This window comes from Chlorella variabilis (genome assembly GCF_000147415.1).
Source record: "Chlorella variabilis unplaced genomic scaffold CHLNCscaffold_21, whole genome shotgun sequence".
In the NCBI taxonomy this organism is placed as follows: Eukaryota; Viridiplantae; Chlorophyta; class Trebouxiophyceae; order Chlorellales; family Chlorellaceae; genus Chlorella; species Chlorella variabilis.
This window is the reverse complement of record NW_005435067.1, coordinates 227,432-255,042: the sequence shown is the minus strand read 5'-3', so window position 1 is coordinate 255,042 and position 27,611 is coordinate 227,432. Positions and strand designations below refer to the sequence as shown.

Below are 27,611 nucleotides of genomic sequence, written 5' to 3'. Positions count from 1 at the left end.
AGAACAGGCACTGCAGGGAGCAGGAAGCCGGAGGCAAAGCAGGGCAGGCCATCAAAGGTGTGTGTTCATGGCAAAGTGCTGCGAGCGGGCTGGCGGCGGGGAGGAGGGCAGCCAGGGGGGGCGGGAGGGGCAAAGGCAGGACAGCAGCGGAAGGCACGTTGAAGGCAGGCGGGCGGCGGGAGGCCAGGCGGAAGGGACCGGTACGGTACGGTATGGTACCAGCTCACGTTGTACCGCGGCGACCGCAGGCGGTACACCGCCCACCCATCGAGCACATTTAGCTCCATCGCCCGGCCGCAGTAGTCCATGAGGCCGTTGTCCCTGCAGGGGGTGGGGTGGAGGCAGGAAGGCATGGCAGGGGTGGGTGGAGGCGAGGCGGAGCCACCGAGGCAGGGCAGCCAGGCGTGGGAGGGGTGCGTGGAGGCGAGGCGGGACCACAGCAAAGAAAGGAGTGGCAGGGAGCACAGGACGGGATGTGCAACAAAAGCTGCCGGGCGCAGGGATGGGCGCGGGCGCAGCAACTGCGGGGCGAAGCAGCTGCGGGGTGAAGCAGCCACAGGCAGCCCCGCCCTGCTCTCCGCTCCCCTGCGCCCCACACACATCCGGCGCTTGCCTGATGCTGGCGGCGTGCAGGTGCTGGCGCACATACAGCTTTGGCACCCACTGCCCGGGGTGCTCCTGCAGGCGGTGAGCGAGTCGGGTGGAGGTCAGCACATGTTAGCTTTTGGTGGTGGCAATGGTGGCGGGTGTGGTGGATGTGAAGGTGTGCTGGGAGGCGTGGCAGGCGGGGCGCGGGGCTTGCACTTCCCGGCGGCGGCGCCAGGCCTTTTCTTCCACCACCGCTGCCCAACACAGCGCCAACCACTCACACCCCTACCCCACAGCCCCGCCATTCCCGTTCTCAGGGCGAGGCAGCCCGCCGCCACATCCACCCCCAACCATCCACACCCTGCCCAGCCCGGGGCCACAGACAACCCCGTGCTGCACCCATCGCCCACACCCAGGCGCCGCACCTTGAGCTTCTGCAGGGACAGGCGCATGACGTGGCAGATCTTCTCCAGGCTGAAGGGCTGGGTGCAGGGCGGCAGCTCAAACTCGCCCTGCGGGGCAGACAGGGACAGGGCAGGGGGGGGCCCAGGGAGGGGGAGGCAGCAAGAGGTGGTCGAGGAGCGCCTTGGTGCTGGGAGCACAACCCAGCGAAGCAAGCGGCAGACAGCCCTCGCCGCCAGCAACGGTACCCGCAGCAACCTACTCCCCAGCCCAGCAGCACCGGTGGTACCAGCAATACCTTCAGCTGATGGCGAGGGATGGGCAGCAGGTCGCCATCCAGGATGGGAGGCCCGCCCTGCGGCGGCTTGGGCCCCAGCGGCGGCATGCCCGCCTGCCGCCGCGAGGGCAGGCCCGGCCCAAACGCCGCCGCGCCGCCGGCGGCGGCGACGGCCGGCGCTGGCGCGGCGGGCGGCAGCAGCGGGGCGGCCGTCGCGGGGCTGCCCGGGTGCGGCAGCAGCTGAAAGCTGTCCTGCAGCATGTTGAAGCTGCCGCGGGTACCATCATAGTACTGCACCTTGTGCCGCCTGCGGTACAGCAGGTGGCAGGTGGCAGTACAGGTGGCGGTCAAGCAGGAGGGCAGGAGCGGGCCGGGTTGGCAGCCGATGGGACCCCACACCAGCGGCAGGCTCCATATAGTATCTAATATGTCTACAAGCCTGGGCAGCCCGCACACTGCAGCCCCAGCGGCAAGCCCCCAACCCACCCCTGGCCGTAGCTGGTGACGTCTCCTTCCTTCCACGCCTGCTGCGCCGCGGCCCACACCCGCACCCGCTGCCCTACATACTTGTGCAGGCCAAACTTGTACTGCAGGGGGTGTACAGCGGCAGCAGCATGGGCAGTGTCGAGCATAAGTGTAGAACACATACACCTTAGGCTGGGCCGGCAGATCCTGGGGTTGAGCAGCGAACCGAGCAGCGCAGCAAACAAGCAAAACCAACAGGCAAAAGCAAAGCCCAATTTAAGCACGCTGAGCTGCCGCCGTGGCAGGGGGCTCCCTGATTGCCGGCCCTCTGCTTTCCCGACTGCCATCCCTCCTCCCTGGCCACCCCGACCCTCCTGTACCTTGCGAGCAGCCTCGGCCTCGGGAGACAGCGGCAGCGGGTCGGGCAGCTGGTCCGCGGTGCGGGGAGCGGGCGCGGCAGGCGGCGGCGCCCCGCTGGCCGCCCCGGGCACCGGCGGCGGCGCCGGCCGCGCGGCGGCGGCGGCCGCGGCGCCGCCGGCCTGCCACTCGCCGCCCTCCTCCGCCTCCTCCTCCAGCACCTCCTCCACCTCCTCCTCGTCCCCGTCAGATACCTCGGCGTAGGCGCCGAGCGCTGCGGCCGCCGCAGCGCGCGCGGCGCGCAGGCGCGGCGACGCGGGCTGCCGGCCCGCGCCGGCGGGGTGCACGCCGCGCTGCGCGTGCTGCCGCTGCTGCAGCAGCTCCAGGTCCAGAGGCTCCCACTGCTCCTGCTGCAGGTAGTAGCGGCCCTTGGTGCCGTCATCAAAGGTCATGGCAAACTTGCTGCGGGGGCAGACAGGGAGAGAGGGAGGGCACGCACAGGTGAGACGGCAGCAAGGAGGTGTGCAGCAGGAGAATGGGAAGAGGAGGGAGGGGAGGGAGCGGGAAGCAGGAGCAGGCAGTGCAGCAGGGGTGCACAGTGCATCTCTCTCTCTCTCTCTCTCACACACACACACACACACTCCTGTCACCCCCACCCACTCACCCCTGGGCGAAGCCGGCCACCACGCCCTCCTTCCACTGCCCCTCCATATCCGAGCACAGCACCCGCACCCGCTTCTGCAGCAGATCCTTTACAGCCACACCCAGGGGTTGCTCGCGGGGCGGCGTCTCGGCCGGGGCAGAGTAGACCGCCTGTACCGCCTGTACCGCAGCATCCCCCACGGGCTGCCCCCCGTTGAACTCCAGCCACTGGCCGTGGTCCTGCAGCTGCAGCTGGATGTGGTGCTGCGGTACAGCGGGAGGAGGGGAGGAAAGCAGGGGCGGGGTTAGGGTGAAGGTGGGTTGCTTGCTGCTGCTGCTCTGCGTGTGGCATGGCAGTGTGGCACAGGGGCACGGGGGTGAGCACGTGCAGGGCAGGGCCAGGGCGCAGAATGCAGGATGTTTTGCGGTTCATACTGTAGGGGGTACTGCACGCGTTACCTTTTGCAGGTCCAGCTTCTCGGCGTGCTGGTCTTCATCATACACCACACGGTGCAGGCTGCAGGCGGCGCCATGGAGAGGGGCAGATTCAGGATTTAGGGAAGCCAGGGGCCGGGCGTTATGTTGGCTTGGTCTTGCAGGGCGCTTGCGGCTGGGCTGGGCTGGGCTGGGCTGGGCTGGGAGGGCAGACAGGAAGCCGGCAGGGAGCCGCCCAAACATTCAGAGAGAAGCAGCAGCAGGCCCCGGCCGCTCCCACCGCAGCAGCCAGGCGGCAGCCAGCCTCACCCCTGCTTGTAGCTGGTGATGCGGCCCTGGTAGAAGGTGTTGTCCCCGCTCCACCACACCCTGCAGCCACGGTACGGGAGGAAGCCAGCCGGAAGGTGAGAAGCGGAGCGCATGCGTGGCCGCGGCCGCGCCAGCAGCTGCCCTTCTCCCAATCACACCCATGACGCAAGCTTGGTGGCCTAAAGTGATCTGCCTTTTATCCTTTTGGGATATTCCCACCTGATGCGTGAGTTGGTGATGCGGTTTCCAAACCGAACCGCCCCCACGCCTGGCACCGCCGCCACCGCCGCCGCCGCCGCCGCCGCTGCCGCGCCGCCCTGCCTGGCCACCTTGCCCTTGGGCTGCCGTGCCTTGGCCGCCTTGGCCGCCGCCGCCACCGCCGCCGCGGGGCTTGCCGCGGGCTGTCCCGCGGCGCCAGCCGCAGCACCGGGCCCCTCATTCTCGGGCAACGGCGTGGCCATAGCAGCAGCCACCTTGTCTTGTGGAGCGCTCTGAACCGCCTCCTCTCCCAGTTCCACCAGCACATCCTTCCAGCAGTGCGGGCACCCATCCTCGCTGCCCTCGCAGTGCTCGCAGCCCAGCTTGGTGGCCAGGGCGGGGCGCTCCTTGCGCTGCGGGGAGGCGGGCAAGCGCGGCGCGGGCAGCAGTGAAGGCAGACAGCTGAATGCAGGGCAGGCAGGCAGGCAGGCAGGCAAGAAGCCCAGAATTGAACCAGGCAGGCAGATGCAGGCCAGGCGGGCGTGCACAGAACCCACCATGAGCTCGGCGCTGCGCGAGCGGCAGTTGTTGCAGCCGCCGGTCATGGAGTAGCGGCAGCGCCCGCAACCCAGCGCAACCTTGCCCGCCGCGTGCGCCGCCGCCACCGCCTCGCGGTTGACTGCAAGCAGCGCCTTGTTGCGCCGCGTGCTGGCGCTGCTGGCGGCGGCGCCGGAGGCGGCCGCCGGCGAGGCGGCGTCTGCCGTGGCCGCGTCTATGGCCTCGGCGGCCCCCGCCGCCGCAGCCGCTTTGGCCGCCTTCTTGCCGGCTGGCGCGGCCGCGGCCGCGTACGCCTGCTGCTGCTGCTGGCGGGGCGGCTGCGGCGGCCGCGCCAGCTGCGCCTGCTGCGCTGCCGCCACGGCGGTGGGCCAGCACCGGCGGCAGCCCTTGGTATCGCTGGCCTCACAATGCTCGCAGCCCAGCGCTGCCAGCGCCTCTTGAAGCCCCTCATGCCTCTGCACCAGCGGACAGCGGCGAGGGTTGCGGGTCAGCCGCATGCGCGGGGCGCCAGCAGCGATGCAGCACGCAGGCAGGCACACGACACAACACTGCCAGCACGGCACCAGACCTCGGCCGCCAGAGCCAGCAGTGCAGGCACAACAGGCAAGCACAGCAGCGCGGGCGTAGCAGGCACAACCACAGCAGTAGGGCCTGCCCACCATCTGCACCAGCGCCTTCTGCCGGCAGTCCACGCAGCCCGTAGCGGTGCGCCAGCGGCAGCGCGGGCACCCCAGCAGGATGCCGCCCTGCGCCCGCTGCTCCAGCACTGCAGCCTTGGTGGCCTCATCCACGGGCGCCCGGTCCGGCCCTTTCTTCTTGCTGCCGCTGCCGGTGGCGGCCTCGCCGTCGACCTCAGACAGCGGGACCTCAGGGGTCGCTGCTGCGGCGACGGCGGGGCTCGCGTCTGGGGCCGCCTCGGCCGCCGCCTGCGACGCCTGCTGCTGCTGCTGCTGCTGCTGTTGCCTGCGCGCTTTCTTGTGGACCTGGGCCGCTTCGGGCACCTCTCCTGCGGCGGCCGCCGCGGCGCCCGCCTCAGCGGCTGGGTGCGCCTCTGCCGCTGCGGCAGCCTCTTCCTTGACAGCAGCCGCCGCCTCTGCCTCCTGCTGCTGCTTCCGCTTGCCCTTGGCCCCGCCACGCCCAGGCTTGCCGCGCGCGGCCGCCGCCGCGGCCCTCTCCTCTGCCGCAGGCTTCCCCTCTGCCGCTGCCGCCGCAGTCGCCGCCGCCGCCGCGGGCTGCACCTCGGCGCCAGCTGGCGCGGCCGCTCCCGACAGCAGCTGCGCCACCAGCGCGGGCTCTCCCGCCAGCAGGATCATGCGCCAGCAGGCGGGGCAGCCGTGCTCGTAGTCGCGGCAGCGGTTGCAAGCGCCCAGCAGCTGCAGGCGGTCGGTGGCCAAGCCCTGCGCCTCCTGCAGGGCGGTACGGGGCGGTACAGTGCGGTACAGGGTGGGGTGCTTGTGTGTATGGGAACGCGTGGTGGTGCTGTGCGCACAGTGATGGCGGTGTGTTGAGGGAAGAGGTGGCAGCGCTGGCCGCGTCGCGGCGCGGCCAGACAAGCGGCAGCAGGCAGCGGGTCAGGCAGGGCTTGGGAGGAGGGCTGCGGGGCTGAGCGACCTCACCAGGGCTGTGAGCACGCGAGGACGGCAGCGCTTGCAGCCTCCGGTGGAGTACCGGCAGCTGCCGCAGCCCAGCGCTAGGCGGCCGCCCGCCAGCTCAGCAGCCACCGCCTCGCGGCTGGACTGGCTGGGCTGCCGCCCGGCAGCCTCCGCCAGCTGCTCCACGCTGAAGAAAGGGCCGGGCGGGGGCTGCTGCTGCAGCAGCTGCTGCTGCTGCGGCTGCTGCGGCATTGCCACAGGCGGCCGCGCAGCAGGCGCCGCAGAGCCGCCGGGCGTGTTGGCAGCCACGGCGTGTGCCACCGCGGCCGCCGCCACCGCCGCAGCCACCGCGTCGTCATCGTCTACAGGCTGCTGCTGCTGCGGCGGCGGCTGAACGGGCGTGCCGTCCGCGGCGGCGCCGGCTGCCTCCTCATAGCTCTTGAGGTAAGCACGCAGCGCGGCGCCGGCCAGCGGCTTCGGCGGCGGCGGGATGGTGGGGTGCTGCCAGGCATCCGCCACGCGTGCAGCCGCCTCGGCGGGCCGAGCGGCCGCGGCGCCGCCGCCACGGCGCGCGCCCGCGGCCGGCGGCGGCTGCCGCTCAGCTTGCTCCTCAGGCGGGGCGCCCCTGCGGCCGCGCCGCGGCACCTGCTGTAGCTGCTGCTGCTGCTGGGCGGCCTCGGCTGCTTCAGCAGCGGCGGCGGCGGCCGGCTGGGGCGAGGGGCCCGCCCCGTCGTCGTCGCCGCCTGCCTCGTCTCCCTCCTGCTGCCGCTTCCTGCCGCGCGCTGGCGCCGGCTCCTGCAGCGGCGCGGCGGGCGCCGCCAGCTTCTTGCCAGCTTCCTGCCGGCCGTCCCGCTGCTTGGCCGCGGCGGGCCTGCTGGTGCCGGCGGCCGCCTGGGCCGCCGCCAGCTTCCTGGCAGCTTCCTTGTCCAGTACCTGGAACTCGGTGTGCAGCAGGTCGATGGGAGCCCGGCTGCCGTCCTCAAACAGGAAGGAGTGGCACCTGCGGGGGGCCAGCGTGAGGGGCATTGGTGAGTGGGTGGGGAGGCTGGCTGCGGCACCAGGCACAGCAAGCAAGAAGCAAGCAAGCAACAGCCGCAGCAAGCAAGCAACAGCCGCCTGCAGCAGCAGCGGGAGAGCACGGGAGCGGCGGCCGCGGGCGCCCGCAGCCGGCGGAGCAGGCGGCGGCAGCATGTGCCTCGGGTCCCCGCCGCCGCCATGCACAGCGTGCACAGCGTGCGGCCCGGGTCCAGGGCCGCACTCTCACTTGCGAGCGTAGGAAGTGCTGTGCCCCCGCTTCCAGCGCTCCTCCTGGGGCACCCAGATGCGCATGGGCACGTTTGTGAGGGCAGGGCCCAGCCCACGACGGGCAGGGTCCATAGCTTTCGCGCCGCCGGCACCCCGGCCCTCCTCCTGCTCCTCCTCCTCCTCCTCCTCCTCCTCGGGCTCGCTCTCAGACGGCGACGCCTGCTTGCGCGACCGCTTGCCCGCCGCAGCAGCCGCCTCCTGCGCCTGCCGCGCCGCCTTGCCCTTTTTGCCGGCCACCGCACCGGGCGCCTGCTCCTGCTCCTGCCCCTTCTGCTTGCCGCGCTTGGCGGGCGGCGCCGCCTCCTCCTGCCGCCCCTTGCCCTTGCCCTTGAGTTCCTTAGGCGGCTTGACTGGCTGCCCAGGTCCATGCACGGATCCCTTGTCAGACCACTTGAAGCGCTCCTGCAAGTGCCGCGGCAAAGCCGCAGGGAGGCGAGGTGGTGAGGCGCTCTCGAGGGGTGATGGGGGCGGGACCGCTGTGCAAGCGGCGGAGGAGAAGAGGGGCTGGGAGCGGCACGGCAGGTGGGGCACACGATGGCAGGTCGCGCCGGCGGCGCCGCGGCAACCACAGCAGCAACACCGAGCGCTGCAGCAGCACCATGCCGCAAGCAGCAATGCAAGCACATAATTACAATGCAGTACCGGTACCTCTCGCAGGTCCAGGTGCTCCACGTCTCCGTCGCGGTACCGCACCGTGTGCTTGCTGCGGCGCGGGCAGGGGGAGAAGGGCATGGGGCCGTTCAGCAGGGAAGGGGCAGGTGGGGGCCGCGGCGAGGGGAACCAGGCGTGCAGGAGTAGAGCCAAGGGAGGCACGCAGGCGGCAGAAAAGGAAGGGCCTTTGTTGCAGGGCGACAGAGCGGCCGGCATGCGCCCGCAAACAACACACATGCAGGCACATGCACACGGTGCCGCGCCACAAGAAAGGAAGCGGTACCGCGGCTCACCCATCCCGCTTGTTGTACTCTGTGACGGTACCGGTGTAGTACGTCTTCTGTTCTTTCCAGTACACCATGATGGGGAGGCCAACCACCTCGGCGCCTACCCCGCCGCTGCCGCCGCCCTCCTTTTTCGGGCGCTTGGCTGCAGCCCCGCCGGGCCCGGCGCCGTCGTCGTCTGCAGCCGCGCGCTTGCGGCCGCCGCTGGCGCCGCCGCGCAGGCGCAGCACGGCACTTCCGTCGGGCGGCGCCGGGGCAGCGTCGGCTGCGTCGGCGTCTACCAGGGGAGGCTCCCCGAGGCCGCCGCCGCGGCGGCAGCGCAGCACACCCTCCACAGGCCCCTCGCCGCCATCACCGTCGCCGCCGCCGGCCCCGCTGCCACCCTGGCTGCTGCCGCCGCTGCCGTAGTCTGCCAGCCAGGTGTCCACCTCGCCCGCCACCACAGCTGCCTGGGAGGCCGGCAGGGGCGGCGGCGGCGGCGGAGACAGGAAGGCGCCGGTGCCGGCGGCCGCCGCCTCGCCCGCGCCAGCCTTCGGCGCCGCCACCGGCACAACAGCAGCAGCAGCCGCCTCCTCCTCCTCTGCTGGCGTCATTTCGACATCTGCAGCTGCGGCTGGCGGTGGGTGGGGCGCCGGTGGCGCCGCCGCCGGCTGCGCAGCCCTGACCGCGACGGCAATGGCGGCCTGAGCGGTGGCGTGGGCGGCGGCGGCGGCTTCGTCTGCGGCCTCGGCCGCATGCTCCTCTGCAGCCGCCGCCGACAGCAGCTCTGGTTCCCCTGAGGGCGCAGCCGCCTCCCCCTCAGGGTCAGCCTCCGAAATCTCTTCATCCTCATCCTCCCCCCGCCCACCCGCCTCCTGTGCCGTCGGCTCTGCCAGCGCGTCGGCGGCGGCAGCCTCGGCCTCAGGCCCCTGCCGCTGCTCCTGCTGCTTCTGCTCAGCCTCCTGCCTGGCCTCCTGCTGCTGCCGCTCCTGATGCAGAGCCCCAGGAGCCGCATCGGCGTCGGCGGCAGCCTCGTCGTCGGCGGCGGCGGCCGCTGCGAAGGCCACTGCGGGCTGGGAGGGCTGCGAGGCGAGGGCGAAGAGCTCCTGCTGCTGGCGCTGCAGCTCCTGCTGCTGCTGGCTGACGCCAAAGTAGGCCACGGTCGGGCCCTGGTCGAGCGACAGCGGGTGCTGCGCCTGCTGCGCCGCCAGCTGGCGCTGCTGCTCGTGGTAGTGCTGCATGAGCAGCCGCAGCTCGGCCATCATGCGCTGGCGCTCGCGCTCCGCGGCCCCCGCCGCCTCAAAGGCGGGGAGGATGGGGTCGGGGTGGCTCAGCAGGCCCAGCACGCGGCTAAGCAGCCCGCCCAGCGTCTCGCGCCCGCCGGCCGCCGCCGCCGCGGCGGCAGGGTCCTGGGGAGGATAAAGGGGCGAGCCGGGGAGGCGGGGGGGCAGGCAGCCAGTCAACACCGCCACAACTCAACACCACCTGCTGACAAGCCAAGTCTGCACAAACAGCCTGCAGCCCTGTCCTGAGCAGGCGCCAGCAGCACACACTCGAGCGCATACTCGCAGCGGGCAGCCCCGCGCCTGCGGTACACCCGACCGCCCGTACCGCTTGCTCAGCCTGTACCGTTGCAGTACACCTGGGCCGCCCATACCGCTCACCCTGTACCGCTGCAGTATGTCCAGCACCGTGGCGTCGATGCCGTCAAAGTCTGCCAGCACGTCGCTCAGCGCCGCGCCGTGCACATAGTCAATGGCGGCATGCCACTGCGGGCAAGAAGGAAATTAGGCAAGAAGGGAGTAAGGGGACAGCGGGCTGGGTAGGGGAGGCACAGGAGGAGGGCAGGGAGGCACAGGAGGAGGGAGGGCGGGGGTGCGTGTGCATGCCGTAGTGAGCAACGCTGCTGCTATTGGCGTCATGCATGGTGTGTACGTGGCACAGCATGCGTGCGCAAGGGCAGGCGAGGGGAGGGGGCGTGCGGGCGGCCACGTGCGTGCGTAGAGTGGCGTGCTGTGTGCATTTAGCGTAGCGCAACGGCACAGAAAGCCCACGAGGGCACACGCGCACAAGCACCCAAGGCGCCGCGCGCTTGCCTGCTGCGGCGTCATGTTGAAGCCGCCCCGCCCAAAGCCGTAGCGCCACTGGCCGTACCAGGTGGCGCGCCGGGCGGCGGCGTGCAGCACCCGCAGCTCCATGCCCGCCTGCAGGCAGGGGGCAGGGCAGGGGGCAGGGGAGGCACGGGAGGTGAGGCAGGGACGGCTGGGTTGGGTTGCTCGGCGGAGGCGCGGCGGTGCAGAGGTGCGGGGATCACGGCAACGAGAAGGGCCGCGCCCAACCAAAGGCGCCGCCGGCCCTGCAGCAGGCAGCGGCCCCGCCGCGAGCAACGCAGCGGCAGCAGGTACGGCGGCAGCTGGGCCTGCGGGCGGCAGCGCAGCAGCGCCGCTTGCCTTGTTGGACACATCCTCAGTGCTGACCTCCCGCACGTGCAGCGCCTCGCAGACGTCGTCCCATAGCTGCAGAAAGCGGACAGGGGCAGGGGGCAGGCAGGGTGGCGGACGGGCTGCGTGCTGGGGCCAGGCAGGCAGCCCGCCGGCCGGAGCGCGGGGAACCGGCAAGGGGCCAGCATACGGGCTGCGGGCTGCTTTGTCTGTGCCCCAAAGGGCCGCGATGGCACATCACGTGGCGGCAACGGCACGAGCAGCAGCACAGCACGTGGCAGCCAGCCGGCTGCGCCTCCTCGCCGGCAGCCTCTCCGCCGGCGGCCTGCCCACACACCTGCATGAGCTGGCGCCCTGTGGCGTGCTTGGAGCCGCCTTCGCGCCCGTTGAGGCGCATCAGGTGGCCAAAGCCGTTGCTGTGCACCGTGCCTGCGTCGGTCGGGCGGGGCGGGGCGGGGTGCAGGGGCAGGGGCAAAGAGTTGCAGCGGCTGTGGCTGGGGTTTTGGCTAGGCCGAAGATGTGGCAGGGGCTGGCAGCAGAAGCATCTGCCCAGCGACAGCAGGCGACAGCAACAGCGCCCCCCCCCCCTGTGACCCCTGTGTCGTGGCGGCGACGCACGACGCCGGCCACAGCACGGGCTGCCACGCCGCCCACCGTGCATGCGGTGCATCTTGGACTCGAACACGGAGGAGGCCTGGTGGTGGTGGGAGGCGTCGGGGTCTGGCGCGGGCAGCGCGATGCGCGAGCTGCCCTCCTCGCCCCGCGCGCGCGCCTCGGTGATGGCGCAGAGCGTGGTGGGATCGGACAGAGAGTAGGGCCCCTCCTGCGGGGACGGCAGCGGCGGCCAGGGGAGCGGCGGCGGCAGCATGAGCGGTAGCGGCAGCAGCATGGGCTGGCTGCAGGCGGGGCCAGGGTAGCGCGGGCCGGGGCCAGCAAGAGAGGAGCAGGGTGGTGGCAGAGGCAAAGGGGTGGGGCGCGGGCGGCGGGCGGCGGCAGGCAGCCGAGCGCACCTCGGCAGGCACAATGAAGTGCCAGTTCTTGATGCTCACGGGGTGGGTCTGCCATCCTGCAGGCAACAGGGCAGGACAGGGCAGGCGAATCAGCGGGAGCTGTGGGCGTGGCAGGCACGTGCCGGGAGAGGTGGCGGCGGGAGGCGGCGGGAGGGCTCCTGCTGCCGGCGCAGCCTCTCCGCACAGCTCAATTAGGGGCGCGGCGCAGCGCAGGGCTGCCAGAGCGCCCCCAAAGGCTGCTCTGGGGCCCCGATCGACTCACCCACTATTCTGCAGCAGTCGCAGGCGAAATTGCTTTCAGTCAGCTCTTCCTCGTACACATGGAGCTTCGTTTGCCCATCAGACAGCGTCAGCAGCCAGGCCCGCAAGTCGAGCGCGGGGAGGTAGACGTGCTGCACGGCGGGCTGCTGCAGCAGCTCCTGGATGGACGATTTGAAGTCCCCTTGGAAGCCGGGCTGCTCAGGGAGCAGGCGGTGGCCCGCAGAGGCCATCGCCGGCGGCCTGAGTGAGGGCTCCGGCAAGGCCCCTGCAAACTAGCGGCGCTGGATAGGCTCAAGGCATCACAGAGTACTCGCCAATGGCCGGGGAGGAGCGCGATGGCGCTTCAGCTGCCTGGGCCATCCAGCCGCGAAGTGCGCCACCTCATTTCGGCAAGCGGCGGCGGCGAACGCAACAACTGCGCGCCCACCGAGCCGCATAGCTGCCAATGCCACAGTACTTCAGAGAGTCATGTTGCTGTTACCTATGCTTATCCTCCTCATCCAGGTGCTGCGGGGTTTCTTGCCAGCCAGACGGCGGGACGCCGGCAGCGGCGTAAGGGGCGGCAGGGTGCAGCCACGAACGCCGCGGTGCATCCCTCCATTCTACAAACCGGCAGAGACTTGTGGCCAAGCCTGGATGTCCCACCAAGCTGCGAAAGGAGCTCTGAACGCTGGACAGGGCATTTGACCGATGTGCGCTGCGCTCCGCCGAGCGCTATGGACACCATGCAAAGCATGCCCCGGACATATGCTCCGACAACTTTTAATGAGTTTCGTTCACTCACAAACATCCAAAGGCTCGAGAAGCAACGCACGGGCCAGACATGGGCACCCACCGACATGGCGTCTGTGACCTCACCCACCGGACGGCTTGCAGACGCCTCGTTTCGCTGACACACTCTCTGTCGGTCTTGCTAACCCTTGCGCTTTGGTTGGGTGAGCCGGGAGCCGGGGCCACGGGCGATGAGCCCAATGGACGCTGCTATAGGGGTTCCAATTGCCGTGCCAGCACGTTTGGATGGAGAAGAAACAGATTCAATCGGGGCGCGGCTCAGCCACCTTGCGCACCACCCACCCTTGCCGCCGGGTCCCGTCGGCGCCACGAGCCAGCGCCAGGCTGCTTGCCTTGCCCGTGGGGCCAAGTTTGGAGTCCCCCTGCCGCCCTGCTGGCCTTGCACAGGGACAGCCTCCACGGGTGCCACTGAGGCATGTGCAAGCACAGGCAGCGAGGAGTGCGCCACGTCGCTGGCTGGTGAGTCTGCCGCCGCTCCGGCAGCAGGGCAGGCGCTGAGCAATGCCGGCCGCCTGAGCTTGAGCTAAAGCAGATGCTCCCTCGTGGTGCCTCTTCTCACACGCAAGCCACGGTAGGAACACATTCCTCTCTGCATTCTGCACTGCACCCCAATTGAAACTGACAGCCACGCCCCGTTCCATGCATGGTGTGGTGAGGCACTGCCTGGCAGGAGGAGCCGCGCGGATGGCATCCGCAGCTGCCGCTGCCGCCTCCCGACCACCACCACCCCGCCCACGCCCGCCCAAGAAGCCGCCTCGCCCGCCGCCGCCCAAGCCACGCCCCCCCACTCCAAAACGCTCCCCGCCGCGCCCCCCTTCTCCAAAGCCGCCCAAACCGTCGCCGCCGCCCCGCCCTCGACCCGCTCCCAAGCCCAAACCGCCCCGCCCTCCGCCATCCAAGCCGCCATCGAAGCCGCCGCCGAGCCCCAGGCCTCCAGCGCCACGCCCGCCATCTCCCAAGCCGCCGCCCTCTCCCAAACCGCCACGTCCCCCTCCTCCCAAGTAGCCTGCCTGCGCGACCGGAAACAACTTTCTCAAACTTTCTTCTCTCAAGTGCTTGTGATGCTTTCTATTCACCACCAGGGCCACCATCAATGGGTGCCCATGCTTGCTCGCATGCTTGCAGCCGATCCCCACTGATGTTTGTGCCCCTGCTTCTGGTCCCCCGCCCCGCCTCCAGGCCGCCGCCGCCCTGGCCGCCGCCGCCGTCCCCGAAGCCCAGGCCGCCGCCCCCGCCAGCGGTGCGTGCCTGCCGCAGCCGATGCTGCCGCACACCGCTGCTGCTGCCGTTGTGGCCACTGCCTTTCGGCTTGATCTGTGGAGCAGCCAAGCCTCTGTGCCTTGCCGGCAGCCGCCACAAGCCACACGCTACAGCGCTGCTCCCCCTCGCCTCCTCCCCTGGCCCTGCCCTGCCCGCAGTGCAAGGCCGCCGGCAGCAGCTGCACGCACCCCGCCGCCTGCTGCTCCGGCGCCTGCTCCTCCGATGGTGTCTGCGTCAGGTGCGCGCCTGTGTGCCGCCCGCCCGGCATGCCCGCCCCGCCTTCTCAGCAGAGCAGAGCAGCCGCTGCCTGGGCCTAGCCACGGGGCCTCTCCCACCACCACCACACGCCCACCCACGCCCACACACGCCCGCGCCATCAGCCACCAACCACTTGCCGCTCCCCCTGGCTTCCCTCCCTGCCCCCGCAGCATCTCCTGTACTTGGGACCTCTCCTCCGCCTCCAGGCTGGGCAGCGACTGCTGCGCCTGGCTGGCCGGCGGCTCCGGCTGCGCCCAGGGCGGCCCCGTGGCGCTCACGCTGGATGCGCCGTTTGGCGGCGACGCCGCCTGCGCGCACGCCTTCCAGGGCAGCCAGGCGGCCGACGTGGGCATCGTCATGGGGTTCGCCAGCGCCTGCAACCTGTACTCCGCCTCGGGCTACCGCCTGACCGCCGCTGGGGCGGGCATCACCATACGCAGCGTGGTGAGCGGCAGCTGGGCGTGGGAGCGGCGCAGGCAGCATGGTGGTGGTCGCCTTGGTTGCCTGTGCAGCGCGCTGCATGTGCGTGTGTGTGCCGCCTGCCTGCTGCCGCAGATGGCCTGGCTGCCTGCCTGCGTGCCCAGCATAACGCCAGGCCCCGCCTGGGCGCCAGCAGCGGCACCCCAAGCGCAACCAGCTTGCCCGCCCCCTGCCCTGGCCTGGCGCAGACGCTGGGTAGCCGCAACGAGGCCGCCGGCCAGCCGTTTTTGGTGCGGTTCAGCGGGCCGGGGGGTGTCCCCACAGTGGACGTCAACGTCACGGGCATGCCGGCGGAGGTGATCGGCAGCTACGCCTTCAACGTGCCGGGCGGCGGCTTTGCGGTACCGCCTGATACCCCGGGATACACGCTGCAGCTGACGGGGGCTGCCGATCCTGCAGGCGCCGCCTACCTCAAGGCGCTGTCCAACGATCCGGTGGGCCTGCTGCAACTGCTGCAGCCGCGCACAGCACGCCGTGGGATGCGCTGCGGCAGCCCCAGCTGCTGCTGCAGCTGCTGCTGCTGCTCGGCAGGCTGTGGCGGGCCAGCCTGCCCTCCTCCACTGACAGGCCGAGCTGCCTGCGCCGGGTGCATGCCCCCTGCCTGCTGGTGCCAGCTCGGCTGAATGCCTGCCTGCTGTCGGTGGGCCGGGTCGCGACCGCTCCCCTCCCTGCTCCGCGCCCGCTGCGCCCTGCAGTGCAAGGGCGAGGGCGGTACCTGCCCCGACGGCGACTCGTCCTGCTGTGCCAGCACACGCTTCTGTGCGGGACCCGCCTACACCTGTGCGGGCTGCCGCGCCGAGGGCGACCCCTGCGGCACCGACGCCGAGTGCTGCCCAGGCGCACCCTACTGCTCCCAGGGCGTGTGCAGCCCCTGCAAAGCGCTGGGCGACACGTGCAGCGACTACGGCCAGTGCTGCCAGCACGTCGGTTACTGCTCCCAGGCGTCCTACATGTGCAAGCAGGCAGGGTGCCTAGGGCAAAGTGATGCCGACTTGTCTGGCCGTGCTCGCGGCTGCTGCTGGGCTGCCGGCACCCGCGCCTCGTGTTCAGTCGCCGCCACCTCCACCCTGGCCTGCCCCTCTCCCCTCCGGCACCTGCAGTGCAAGGGAGCGGGCGCCGCGTGCAGCGGGCACACGGAATGCTGCGCCGACCCCAAGAACTCTTATTGCACCAATAACAAGTGCAGCCCTGTGGGTGTGCCTCCAGGGCTGCCGCTGCTGCCGTCGACTGGCCTGCAGATGGGTGCTATTGCTGGGCAAGGTCGGCACATGGGAGGGAGGCGGGGTGAGCACTGCTGGCAGCACCTGTCAGCTCCACTATGTTCTCACCAGCAGGCCCCGCCCCGCCGCCTGCCGCTGCCTGCAGTGAGAGACAGAGGGGTGCGGGGCGGCTGCAGGCCCAGCCTCGGCATCAGAATCCCCACCCATGTTGTATCCACCGCAGTAGCATGCCTGGAACGATAGCCAGCCCGTCCCGCCAGCGCTCAGCCACAGCTTTACGACACGCACCCTCGATCCACAATTTCGTGTCTGAATACCGCCTCCCCTCCTCTTGTCTTACAACTAGTAGCAAGACAAACAGGCACATGTATCCCAGAAATCATTATGAAAATCTTGATCCATTTTTCAAACAAAAGAAATTAATTTGATGAAATATAGTTAATCAACGTGTTGAATGCAACTTTGAGAGCTGGGCGCGCCCGCTGGGCCGCGGCAATAACAGCATGAACCGTCGGGAAGCGGCCGTGACTGCTGTCCAGGCATAGGCTCTGGAGGCTGGGGTGCTGTTGTGCCCAGCCCACAATGCGAGGCAGGTCAACCAAGTCTGGTTCCCGGCCTGCATGAAATGTGTTGGAGCCGAATACCTCCAGCACCTCCAGCTGCTGCTGCGCCGCCAGCGCTGGCAAGCTGAGAGCAATGAAGTCGGGAGGTGCGCCGAGCTCGCGCAGGCTGGCCAGCCAGAGGCCGGGGGGGCAGCACCGCATCTTGCTCAGCTGGTGTCAGCCGCAGAGAGCGCAGGTGTTGCAGCGCGCACAGCGTTGCCGGTGCATTTGGGCAATCAGCCAGCTCCAGAAACATCAGCTGTTGCAGGTGGGGCAATGCTTGCTCCACCATGGCAAAATCTTCCACACTATACTCATAATACTGGGCACACTGAACGACTGCGAGAGAGTGCAGGGTGGTAAGCTGATGGAGGCAGTCTGGAATCGCACCAACGCATTGCGTGAAGTTTAGTCGCTGGAGGGTGGTTATGCGGGTGAGAGGCGTGAAGGTTTTAAAGTCGTAGTTACACTTGGTCATTGAAAAGCTGCAGAGTGTGTTCAGGGCACCAATCTGCACAGCAGAGATGCAACGGGATAGGGCACATGGCAACCGCAAGCACAAGCCATGCCACAGCTGCCACCCAGGAGCAGAGACAGCGCTCTTTCCATGACTGGACAGTTTGCTGCGTAACAAGACAAACCTGAACAGGAAACATCACATCCATGAAACTTGTCTCGAGGCCAGCATCATTTTGCAACCTCGAGGCTGGTGAGGAACGGCGGCAGGCGGATGCTTGGGTCCTGCCGCTCCAGGTCCAGATACTCGCCCACATCCAGCCCCAAATGCTCCAGCGCTGTCAGGTGGCCCAGCGACTCTGAGAGAGTCACAATCTCGCAATTAACTAGCGCATATGTGTTCAGGCGCCGCAGGCTGTGCAGTGGCACCACCCAACTGCTGAGGTCGTAATCAAAGCCGAGGGAGAGGTCCAGCGTTTCCAGGCTGCTGCATGCCGCCAGCGAGTCTGCCAGCTCCGCAGCACAATCTTGCAGCTGCTGCTCGGGCAGACTACAGACCCGCTTCACATACACTAGCGCCCAAGGAGGCTGCACTGTGAGCCGCAGCTTCCGCACATGCGCCACCGAAACCTGCCGCAGCCAGCCACACAGCGAGTGCAGGCGAGGCAGGAAGCAGTCGCCGCCATCAATGCTCGCGCTCAGGCAGCGCAACAGGGGAGGGCTGCGTGCCGCCTGATTCCAGCGCTGGCACACCAGGGGAATGGCGCGGTGCCTGCATGCAACAGGGCAGCCTGCTGAATACCACCCACCCAACCCTTTGCTGCGCAGGCGTCGCTGCAGGCTGACGCCGTTGTCGCCGCACGCCTCCTGCTCGCTGCCTCGGCTGGCTGGCAGGGTCCCAGCCGAGGTTACCAGCCTTCTTGCAGCACCAGTACCAGAAGAGTGGATTGAGCACGCGCGCGCTCCAGAGCAGGCTGGCGGACCCTACCTTTCTGTCGGGTCCAGCAGACCGAAAATCGACTCCAGCACGCCACCAGGCAGCTGCTGAATGCCGGTAGGCATGGCTGGGCCCAGCAGGCAGCAGCAAGGGAGCGTGGTGGCTTCTCGTGTGCAGGGCGGGCCAAAGCGCCTGGCACCCTTCCAGGGCACGGCAGCAGAGAGCACACGGACGCAGGCGTTCAAATTTACGGAGACACGGGCGAAGCAATGTTGAGGCTCCAACACCCCGCCCGCTGTGCCCACGCTGCCGCTCCGCACGCTGCTTGGCCGGCGCACATTGCTGCCATCTCTGTTGCATGAAGAAGGGAGGACACCGCATCCTGGCAAGCCGGGCACGGACACAAGGGGCAGCAGCAAACAATCATGGAGGGGCTGCGCCAGATCGAGGCCGCGTGCTACGGTATGCTCGGCTGCGGCGGCAGCACCGCCGCCAGCCACTGCTCCAGCACCCAGCGAGCCTCCAGCGGCGCATCGCGAGGCACCATGTGTCCCGCCTCTGTCAGCACCACATGTGTCAGCCCGCCTCCCTGCTTCCAGTACGCAACCACCCGCTGCGCCGAGGCGTCCCGCCGCCCCAGCGCCGGGCCGCCACCGTCCTGCCGCTGCTGCCGGTCATCAGTCTGCTGCCGCTCAGCCGTCTGCTGCCGCGAGCCGGAGCGCTGTATAGAACGGTCGAGGCTGCTCGCCACGGCCGCAGTGACCTGCAGCTGCCGCTGCGGGCGCACGCTGGCTGCCGCTGCCGCCCCGCCGCCGCCAAGCAACAGCTGGGCATCTCCGACGCCGGCCTCCTCCGCGCTGCTTGCTGTGGCCCCGGCGCTGCCGACATTCCAAGCGCCTTCCCCTGCCAGACCCTCCTCCTCCTCCTCTTCTCCCTCTTCCATGTCCATTGCCCGCAGTATGCGGCGCTTGGCCCCCGAGAAGGCCGCCCGGCCCTCCCAGTCCACAGCATAGATCCAGGCCTCGGAGGAGGCGGCTCCATCCTGGGCATCCCGCATGCCTGCAGGCAGCTGGGCAGCAACGGGCGTCGGCAGGGAACAGGCGGGAGGGTTGCCCGGCTGGGCAGAGGCCGCTTGCTGCGCCGGCCGCACCCAGCCAGCGCACGTCAGGACAGAGCCACGAGCCGACAGCTGGCAGCCGGCGGAAGAACGGGAGCCCAGCTGCCCATATGAAAGCCGCTTGCACCAGTGGCAACACCAACAGGATCCGGGGCCCCTGCCTTGGTACAGCAGCATTGGGTACGCCGCCAGCAGGTCCGGCACCAGGTGCTTCACAGTCTTCATCACATCGGGCCCCAGCGCCTCCCCCACCTCGTCAGAACACGACTCAAAGCGCAGCCCCGGCGCCACGCCCAGAGCCTCCTGCACCGGAGGCAGCAGGAGCAACAGCTGGGGAGGCAGCTGGGGAGGCAGCGGCTGCCAGGCTGGGCAGCCTTGCAGCAGGGGGAGGGGCTGGGCTGGCAGCAGGCTGGGCTGTGCACAGCGAGCCCCCCCCGCCCTGGGCCAGCGGTGTCGCTTCCATGTGCCAGTGGGCAATAATAGAGGGGTGTGAAGGAAGTACACATCAGGCCCCACCTGTACTTCGGGCAGGTTCAGGTAGCAGTCCACCAGCTTCCCGGCATCATAGTCCTCGTACCTGCGGTACCAACAGCAGTGCCGCCAGCATGGCCACAGGTGCCAGGCGCAGCAAACTGCTGGAATGCCGAGGCTTCAGAGAGCACACACACACACACACACACACACACACCTGCCCATGTCCAGCAGCGTGGCGGCCCCCGCCGAGCTCCGAATGTGCTCCAGCAGGCCCGACCGCAGCCCATGCGCCTCCTCCCACCGCCCTGCAGCCACTCAAGGGCCAGCAGGCAGCACACGATCGGGCGCAGAGACCATCATGCACACAGCTCCGCTCTCAGGCGCCGAAAGGAGCTGCATCACCACCACACCCACCACAGACGTCGCCCGCCACCACCCCTGAAAGCACACACACACACACACACACATGCACACACACGCCGCCCTCACCCGCCGCGATCAGCTGCACCACCTCCAGCTGCATGGTCATGGCCCTCACGCGCTGGTGAGGGTCGATGTAGCCCTGGAAGTAGGCGGTGTCGGCGTGAGCCATGACCTGCAGGTGGCACACAGAGGAGGCAGGCCGCAGGCTGGGAATCAGCAACCTTAGTGTTCTTGAAGACGCTGCGCAGCAGTGCCACAGCCTCGGTGACCAAGCAGCGCGGCAGCATGCAGCGTGCAGCGCCGCAGCAAGCGGCAGAGAACCAAAGCTAGGTGGTGCAGGGTAGTGGCGGTGCAGGTGATGGGCAAGGCAGGATGTGGACAACAGCAGCTGCAGGCACAGAAGCAAGCAGAGGCAGCAGAAGCAAGCGCGAGAGCGCAGCCAGAGGCCCCTTGCCTGCGCCGCCGGGTCGGTCAGCCCGTTGCCAATTGCAAGCGCCTGCAGCTTGAAAAGCGGCGGCTCGCCCAGCAGCGGGCGGGAGGCCAGCAGGTGGGGCGGGATGGCGCGGCGGTGCTGCAGGCGCCGCTCGGCGCCCTCCTCACCCGCCGTCTGCTGCAGGATGAAGTGGCCTATGCTGGGCACATACTTGCCTGCAGCGGGCGAGCGGCGGGCGGGTGGCACCCAACGAACTGACCACCATTCATCTGCATGCATCGCTACCGAGCATAGCAGCTGCTCTAAAGCATGGCTGGCTCAGGCCCACACCCACCAGCGTAGCTCTCTCCTGCTATGACCAGCGGGTGGGCTTGCAGGTCCGGGTAGCGCTGGAAGAAGGCCTGCAGGCCGCAGTACAAATCTGCCGCCAGCGTCATCTCATCCTTGGGGATCGACCGCTCCTTGCCTGGGCAGGGCAAGGCGGGGGGAGGGGTGAGTAGGGGTCGACAGAGGAACACACAGCTAAGACAGGCACGGAGCGGCTAACAGAAGGGATGCTTGAAGCAGCCGCTTCGCTCACCTGGCAGGCTGAAGCCCGCCCCGACGGGTTGGTCGATGAAGAGCAGCGCCGACTTGCGGTTCCACGCCCCTGCGGTGAAGGTGGCTGGGCGGCAGGCTTGTGAGGAGGCCCTGGGCGCAACACGATCCCGCCACGGCGGGCCACGCGCCGGCGGCAAGGCCAGCACCCACCTGGGTTGGGCTGCAGGCCCAGCTCCCCGTCCACCAGGTCTGGCCCCAGCTCGTAAAAGGCGCCAAATAGGGACGCGCAGCCGGGACCCCCCTGCAGGAGCAGGCAGAGTCGCAGCGAGTCGGCGGCGAGCGGCGGCGGCGAGCGGCGGCAGCTCAGGCGTGACCTGCGACCGCACCGGTGGCCTGGCTGCACCCATTGCGGCCCATCTAGCCCGCACCTGTAGCCAGAGCGTGATTGGGGCGTGGGCGCGGCGACTGGCGGCCCTCTTCGGGTCGTCGGGGGCTCTGCTCTGGGCCTCGTAAAACAGGAAGAACAGCTGTGATCCCTTGTCGTCGATGGGCACATAGCCGCTGGCCGTGGCGTTGGGGAGTTGCACTTGGGATGGCGGGGGCGGACAAGAGGCGGCCGCCCCCGCCGCCAGCAGGATCAGAAGGGCTAGCTGGATGGTGTTCATGGTTTGCGATGCGGCGGCGGCGGCGCCGACACGGATTTGGGGCTTTGTTGCGCTTCCGCCAAGGGGTGCTCCAGGGGTGCGAGGCCGCGCCGCCGAGGAGCTTTGTCGACTGCATCCGGAACGCTTGGGAGTCAAGCTCAAGCTGGTACTCCTTAAGAACCAACGCAGAGTGTCCTGCAACGGGGCAGCGGGCAGCAGGGCAGCGAGAGCCAAGCCCAGCCGTGCGCCCGGATCTCCCCGCCCTGCGCAGGTGCCGCCTTTGCCCCGTCCCCCTTGTCAGTCTCTGTTGTTCACTCCGTCTCCTCCCCCACTTCCCCTGGCACCTCCTCCTGCTCCCCTGGCATCCACAAGCCAGCCCAGCCCAGACCAGCTGCCCTCCCTGAGGCGCTGGCCCTCCGCCGACGCTCCCCCTGCATGGCCTGGTGCCTCCCGTGCTGAGCTGGCAGTCTGCTGAGGCCTGCGATAACTAATGTGTGTGAATAATTATTATTAATTAATTTCCCTTCTCTGCATGATTTAATAATACAAACTTCTATTCAGATTCGGCGGCGCTGCCTGGATCTGCCACCTTCTTGCCTTTGCCTTTGCGGTGGCTCTCCCTCACCTCCATTGCCTTCTTCTTGCCCTCCTCCTTCTTTGCAGCCTTGTCCAGTACCCTGTTGAGCAAGAAGCCGTGCGATTTCTCTGCCGCATGCGCTGCCGATACGATGCCGCCTCGGCGGCATCGTATTGGGCGGAGGCTGGGCGGCGCGCGATGCACCTGCTGCGTCGCCGCCTGGCCGAGAATGGGTTGCAGGACCCCCTGCTCAGCATGCGTGCGTTCAAGTCTTACGTCCTGCCGACGTTGTCGTACGGGGCAGAGATCTGGGCGCCGCAGCTGATTCTGCAGGGCAGGACGGCATGCGAGCGGGTACAGCTGGAGTACCTGCGAGGGCTGCTGGGTGTGCGGGACAGCCCTCACTGTGCTGGCAGAGACGGGGCAGCTGCCGCTGCCCGCCTACTGGACCTTGCAGGTTGCACGCTTTGTGAGCAACCTGCAGGCTATGGGCGGCGAGCGGGTCGCCCGTCTTGCCATCCTGGATAGGGTTGCGCTGGCTGCCGACACGGACACAGGGCTGCCACTGGCCCGGCAGCCCTGGGCAGCGCAGGTTAGCCGCGTTCTCGCGGCGGCCGGCGCCCCCTGCGACTTGACTGCTGACGAGGGGGTTGCCATACCTGAATTGGCGGAAGCGCTCCTGGAGCGCCATGTTGCCTCGTACACGCACGCATCCGTGAAGGTGCAGCGGTACATTGAGGACGTGTGGGGGGCAGCATCTCTGCGGAGGCCTACACGCCTGCGTCGTTCCTGGCCGGCGCCGGGTGCGCCTGGCGCAGTGGCGCACGGGGTCGCACTGGATGGCTGAGGAGACAGGCCGGTGGCAGCGGCTGGACCGCACCCAGCGCCCATGCCCCCACTGCCAGGCCCCTCTAGAGGACGTACGCCACGCAGTGTATGACTGCCCCCTATACGCTGGGCTGAGGGAGGAGTATGCTGAGCTCTTCCACAGTCCCGGCCCCGCCTTGCCCTCCCTGGCCGCCTTCCTCGGCCAGGCCAGGCAGGGCCGGCTGGCCCGGTTTGCCGACCGGTGCCATGAGGAGCATGCTGCTGCCCTGGCACAGTGACTCCCCCGGTTCCCTTGAGTAGGGCCCAGGCATCTTTTGCCCGGCCTTGGCTCCCGACCCACCCCCTCCCCCTGCAGGTAAGAGCAGCGTCAGCGTCAGCAAGCAGCGGTCAGCGGCACCCCCACCACCCCCACCACCACCTCACACACTCACTGGCCCCTTGCGCGATGGTACGCCGGCATGTTGGCATGGGAACGCCAAGCCCGGCACAGTAGCGGCGGCTGATTGAGTAATGGCACAGCCAACCGCCGCGGCAGGCCACTTTGCACTCCTGCCTGCAATGCATGCACCCTTACATGTGCAGCCTTCTGGTATTTTCATGTGCCTGAGAGATGTGCGGGCATGGGGGCCCGTGTGCCCCATGCCATTTGAGTGCCCGGCGGCGGCGCTGCCTGCCGCCGGGAGCCCGCACCAGCATCGGCACCCGTCGGCCTGGCAGGCCTAAGCTGCTAAGGATCCCCACGCCCCCCACCACGTTGTGGGGGTTGCGTGTCCGGCAGGACGGGGAGCGGGGCCAGGGTGGGGTGACCCTGGGACGCTCAGCTGGGGGGAGGGTGGTCGGAGCCATGGAGAGGGTGCTCCATGGTCCACCCCCTCTCTTGATGCCCCTTGATCACGTGTGCCCCCTGCCCAAGGTCTGCTCACGCGGCCTATCATAGCGGGGTGACTGTAACACCTAGCTGCCTTTAAGAATGGATCCTTCTTCTCGTCCTTCTTGGCTTGTTGTTCGCTCGTAAGCGTATTCGATGTCCACTTTGGCGGCTCCCACCCGTTCAGGTCAGCCTCTGCAGCTTCCCGCTCAGCTGTCATACCGTGCTCGTCAAGCAGGTCGGCAAAGCCAGGCTGCCTCAGATTCCTGCCCACTGCAGGAGCGGGCAGGTGAGGTGGGGCGGCAGTGAGTGTGGGCGGGGGCACGTGGGGGCAGAGACAAGGACGCCTGGATGCACAATTTGCCACCCACAACAAGCCAATGCAGCAAGCCAATGTAGCAAATGAGCGCCAGCCGCCACGTGCACCACCCAGATTTGCTCACCGAAATACATGGCCACCACCTGCTTTGTGTCGGCCGCCACATGCTGCCAGCCATTTGCCTGCCCAGGCGGCCCCTGCAATCCCTCCTCGGCGACAGCCTGCAGGTAGGCCCGCCACTTCTCAATGTCGAGGGCAACCCTCCTTGCTCTCCTCTGTAGGGCCCCTCTGTCAGTCGTGTCCTGCGTCGGATGGTAGAGAACTGCAGGAAGGCAGGGTACAACTCCTCAAATTGCCGTCACGGTGTTGGCACCGATGCCAGCGGCGGGAAGGGGACCGCGGCGCCAACACGGAACAACAAGCCAAGCACGCATATCATGGCAGTCCCAAGTGCAAATGCAAATTTGCCTCACAATTATCTCTCTTTATCTTGCCCCAAAGAAACTCCAACGCCTGCATTCCTTCACCAACATCTTTGGCTCTGCGGGCCTTGGACCTCTCTTGGGCCTTGCGTGCCTCTACCTTATTGGTGCTCAGGTACTTAGCTGCAAGAGCAAGCGGCGCACCCACCGTGCAATCAGCAAGTGGTGCTAGCACGCGGATGGCATGCGCATGATTGTGCCAGCTGCGCTCCGCTACCCACCTCCAAGCATATGGGCAGGGATTTGCACCGCGCCCTCCGTGCCCTCTGCCACCTTGTCGCCCTTCTCGTTCACCCAGACAGGCTTTTTGGCTGGAGTACCGGGGATGGAGCAAGGGATTGCCGAGTCAGCGACGCCCGTGGTGCTGCCAGCCATGCACAGATGCCGCCATGCGAGCCAGGCCTTTCCCGCGCCGCCGCCTGCTCATGGCAAGGACGCCAGACTGCGCGCCCAAGCCCACTCACCCATGGCCGTGCAGTGGGCCTTCCAGTCCCGGTCGGGGGCTTGCTGGTATACTTGTTTGGCAGCCTCCCCGCTCACCCGGCGCCACAGAGCCGCACAGGCGGCTTTCAGCTCTGGCGGTATCCCTTTGGCTGCATCTGCTGCCACTTGCTGGCGCGCCACCAGCCACTCCTGCACGTCCGGCTCCTCGTCGACGCTGTTCAGCCGGCCCCTGTGCCAGGCATACTCCTTACTGTCAATCATCTTCACCAGGGCGTCGAAGTGTTCCTCCAGCCCTTCGGTGGAGAGGGCAATGGCGGCGGGGAACTCCGCGGCTCCAGGCCCAGCCCCGCGGGCATGGTCGAGCAGCACCAGCATGGCCTGAGCATACGCCACGGACTTCACCGTGGAGCCGTCTGCACGCAGCAGGACAGCGGAAGCGGAATGAGGGACGATGCAAGCAAGAGAGGTACAGTGTGCTGGCTCCTTGGCTTGCGGCGCTGGCGGGCGCCACTGGGAGGCGCAGGTGCTGCACCGCCGCAGATTTGGCTGGTTGCAAAAGAGGCGGGCTGACAGCCTGCTCCCGACCCGCCCACCTGGGTACAGCTCCCGCCAGCGCCCCCGCTCCTCCAGCGTCAGCCTCAAGGACACCAGCTGGTCAGCGGCGGCCTCCAGCACGGCGTCCACCGCCGGCTTGGTGACCTGCTGGCGCAGCGCCGCCTTCTGCTGCGGCGTGAGCGACCTTCGCAGCTGCACCGCCGCTGCGTCGTTGCTCTTCATGATCCAGAAGGTGAAGGCCGTCCGCAGGGTGGCGGAGTGGGTGAATGCAAAGGGCTGCCTCTTTGTCTCGCCGGGGTACAACTTCAGGTACAGCTGCCGCATGCCGGCCACCCTCTGGTGCCTGTAGAAGCTGACCAGGCCGTAGAACTCGCCCAGCGGCAGGTCGACTGGCACTGGGGGCGGGGCGGTTGGGAATGCTGCGGTGTCCACCACCCGCACTGCCAGGCTGTCGCTGCGCCGTCGCTTCCGTTGGCTGGCGGCGGCGGCGGCGGCGGCGGCGCTGCCGCCCTCGCTGGCGGCGGTGGCGGCGGCACCACTGCCGATCATGAGCGTGAGCGCCAGGCTGGAGGTGGCGGGCACGCCGTGCCGGATGCGGGACTCGAGGTCTGCCTCTGTGTCCGATTCGGTACGGCGGTAGGCCACCTCGCCCGCCGCCACCCTGTCCATGATCCAGAAGTCACCGTGGCGCAGCGTGACGGCCGCCGGGGCGGCGCTGCCCACCTGCCAGGCCAGCTCGTTGGTGCCGGCGCCCAGGCGGCAGCCCACTTGCAGGGTGTAATAGCTGCGCACTTTGTCCCGCTGCGAGGCCTTGCTGCCCTTGCCGCCAAAGGTGCGGTGGAAGCGGCCGGCGCCGTGGAGGTGGAGGCGCAGGCTGGCCCCGGCTGGGTAGACTGACAGCCACCAACCGGCGCCCACCGGCACCCGGATCAGTGGCTGCGTTTCGGCGCTGGCGGCGCTGGCGCTGGTGCCGGCCTGGTCGGTAATGTTGGCGGCGGTGGTGCCCGCGGCCGCCATGGCGGCCTGCAGCCGTGCCACAAATGGGCCGAGCAGCGGGTCGTTCTCCTTGATGAGTGCATCCACGCAGTAGTCCTCGGCCACAAACCGGTTGCCGCCCCTGCCCAGCTTGCCGCAGTCGTGCTTCGCCGCCGCCCTGCGCACCGCCTCCACCACCTCCTCTGCCGGCGGCGCCGCGATGCCGGGGCTGGTGATGACGGCCGCGTGGCCGTTCAGCGGCGCCAGCGACCCGCCGAACGTGTCGTACACGCACGGCAGCTTGGGGTCGGTGCTGAGCTGGGGGGTGGGCTGGTGGTCCGCGGGTGGCGGCGGGGGCGCGGGGCGGGCGGCGGGGGGCGCGGCTGGGTGCTGGGCCTGCTGGGCCTGCTGGGACTCTGCCGGCTGGGGCTCCGTGGCTGCGGGCTGGGGGCCGGGGGGCGGGCCGGGGGGCGGGCCGGGGGGCGGGCCGCCGCCGCCGCCGCTGAAGCCGACTCCCCACTGCGGTAGCAGGGGTTGGGAAGGGGCACAGGGGAGGGGCTCAGTCTGTGATTGGTCATTGTGATTGGGAGAATGAGTGCGCTGGCACAGGTGCGGGCACATGACATGCGATCAGCAGGGGTGCACCCACGCACCCACCCACCCACCCAGGAGGTGCGATACTCGGGAGGCAGCGCCCGCTCAAAGATGGGCTCGATGCGGGGGCAGGGGCAGGGTGCCTGCGGCGCCAGGCCCAGGCTCAGGCCCAGGCCCACGCCCACGCCCAGGGCCAGCAGGGTGAGGGTGCCCAGCACCAGCCAGGCGCCGGAGCGGCGGCGGGGCGGCGGCGGCGGGGGCGGCGGGGGCGCAGCCCCGCTGGCCCCGCTGGGCGCTGCCGCGCAGATTTCGCGGGCGCTTGAGACGCGCGTGCACAGCTCCTGCTTGGGGCCTGCAGCAGCGATGGGAAGTCGAACGGCCCGTGCCATCATGGCATGCAAGACGACCGTCTCGCCAGCCGCCCCGCCAGCTCCCCTCCCGCGCAAATACAGCGAAATGCAGCCCCCGGAAACCCACCCTTGACGCGAGGCGGGCGCCCGTGGCGCTGCGCTCGGGCCTCGCGCACGGCCAGCATCGGGGGAATTGAGCGGCTGGGAGGCAATCGACTCTGGCTGGCTC

The 27,611-nt window shown here is 68.9% G+C and overlaps 4 protein-coding genes across 4 annotated transcripts in view; 1 reads left to right on the top strand and 3 right to left on the bottom strand.

The window, feature by feature from the left end:
- Positions 1–11,984, bottom strand: part of CHLNCDRAFT_138584 (hypothetical protein) — a gene marked incomplete at both ends in the record, with an annotated part of 13,524 nt that extends 1,540 nt beyond the window's left edge. The window contains 23 exons of the mRNA XM_005844617.1: positions 228–321; positions 599–678; positions 1,014–1,100; positions 1,289–1,574; positions 1,754–1,854; positions 2,113–2,551; positions 2,754–2,995; positions 3,191–3,248; positions 3,476–3,535; positions 3,695–4,086; positions 4,231–4,686; positions 4,891–5,637; positions 5,848–6,823; positions 7,088–7,530; positions 7,777–7,831; positions 8,073–9,451; positions 9,707–9,811; positions 10,097–10,246; positions 10,448–10,558; positions 10,821–10,912; positions 11,138–11,306; positions 11,494–11,549; positions 11,756–11,984. Coding sequence (XP_005844679.1) covers positions 228–321; positions 599–678; positions 1,014–1,100; positions 1,289–1,574; positions 1,754–1,854; positions 2,113–2,551; positions 2,754–2,995; positions 3,191–3,248; positions 3,476–3,535; positions 3,695–4,086; positions 4,231–4,686; positions 4,891–5,637; positions 5,848–6,823; positions 7,088–7,530; positions 7,777–7,831; positions 8,073–9,451; positions 9,707–9,811; positions 10,097–10,246; positions 10,448–10,558; positions 10,821–10,912; positions 11,138–11,306; positions 11,494–11,549; positions 11,756–11,984 — 6,807 coding nt within the window. The remainder of the gene's footprint in view (positions 1–227; positions 322–598; positions 679–1,013; positions 1,101–1,288; positions 1,575–1,753; positions 1,855–2,112; positions 2,552–2,753; positions 2,996–3,190; positions 3,249–3,475; positions 3,536–3,694; positions 4,087–4,230; positions 4,687–4,890; positions 5,638–5,847; positions 6,824–7,087; positions 7,531–7,776; positions 7,832–8,072; positions 9,452–9,706; positions 9,812–10,096; positions 10,247–10,447; positions 10,559–10,820; positions 10,913–11,137; positions 11,307–11,493; positions 11,550–11,755) is intronic.
- Positions 11,985–12,577: 593 nt separating this feature from the next.
- On the top strand, positions 12,578–16,208 carry CHLNCDRAFT_58791 (hypothetical protein; the record flags this gene model as incomplete). Its single annotated transcript, XM_005844696.1, has 8 exons — positions 12,578–12,689; positions 12,934–13,005; positions 13,372–13,598; positions 13,965–14,044; positions 14,235–14,508; positions 14,733–14,978; positions 15,240–15,724; positions 15,910–16,208. 8 exons carry the CDS (start codon positions 12,578–12,580, stop codon positions 16,190–16,192), a joined length of 1,779 nt encoding a protein of 592 aa, XP_005844758.1. The 3' UTR covers positions 16,193–16,208.
- An 845-nt stretch (positions 16,209–17,053) lies between these two features.
- CHLNCDRAFT_138582 (hypothetical protein) lies at positions 17,054–17,884 on the bottom strand (the record flags this gene model as incomplete). Its single annotated transcript, XM_005844616.1, has 2 exons — positions 17,054–17,594; positions 17,811–17,884. The coding sequence occupies 2 exons, from the start codon at positions 17,882–17,884 to the stop codon at positions 17,054–17,056; spliced, it is 615 nt and encodes a 204-aa protein (XP_005844678.1).
- A 332-nt stretch (positions 17,885–18,216) lies between these two features.
- Positions 18,217–21,411, bottom strand: CHLNCDRAFT_138581 (hypothetical protein; the record flags this gene model as incomplete). Its single annotated transcript, XM_005844615.1, has 11 exons — positions 18,217–18,818; positions 19,020–19,179; positions 19,393–19,453; positions 19,559–19,655; positions 19,840–19,945; positions 20,172–20,227; positions 20,374–20,421; positions 20,541–20,672; positions 20,787–20,855; positions 20,957–21,047; positions 21,175–21,411. The coding sequence occupies 11 exons, from the start codon at positions 21,409–21,411 to the stop codon at positions 18,217–18,219; spliced, it is 1,659 nt and encodes a 552-aa protein (XP_005844677.1).
- Positions 21,412–27,611: the final 6,200 nt, after the last annotated feature.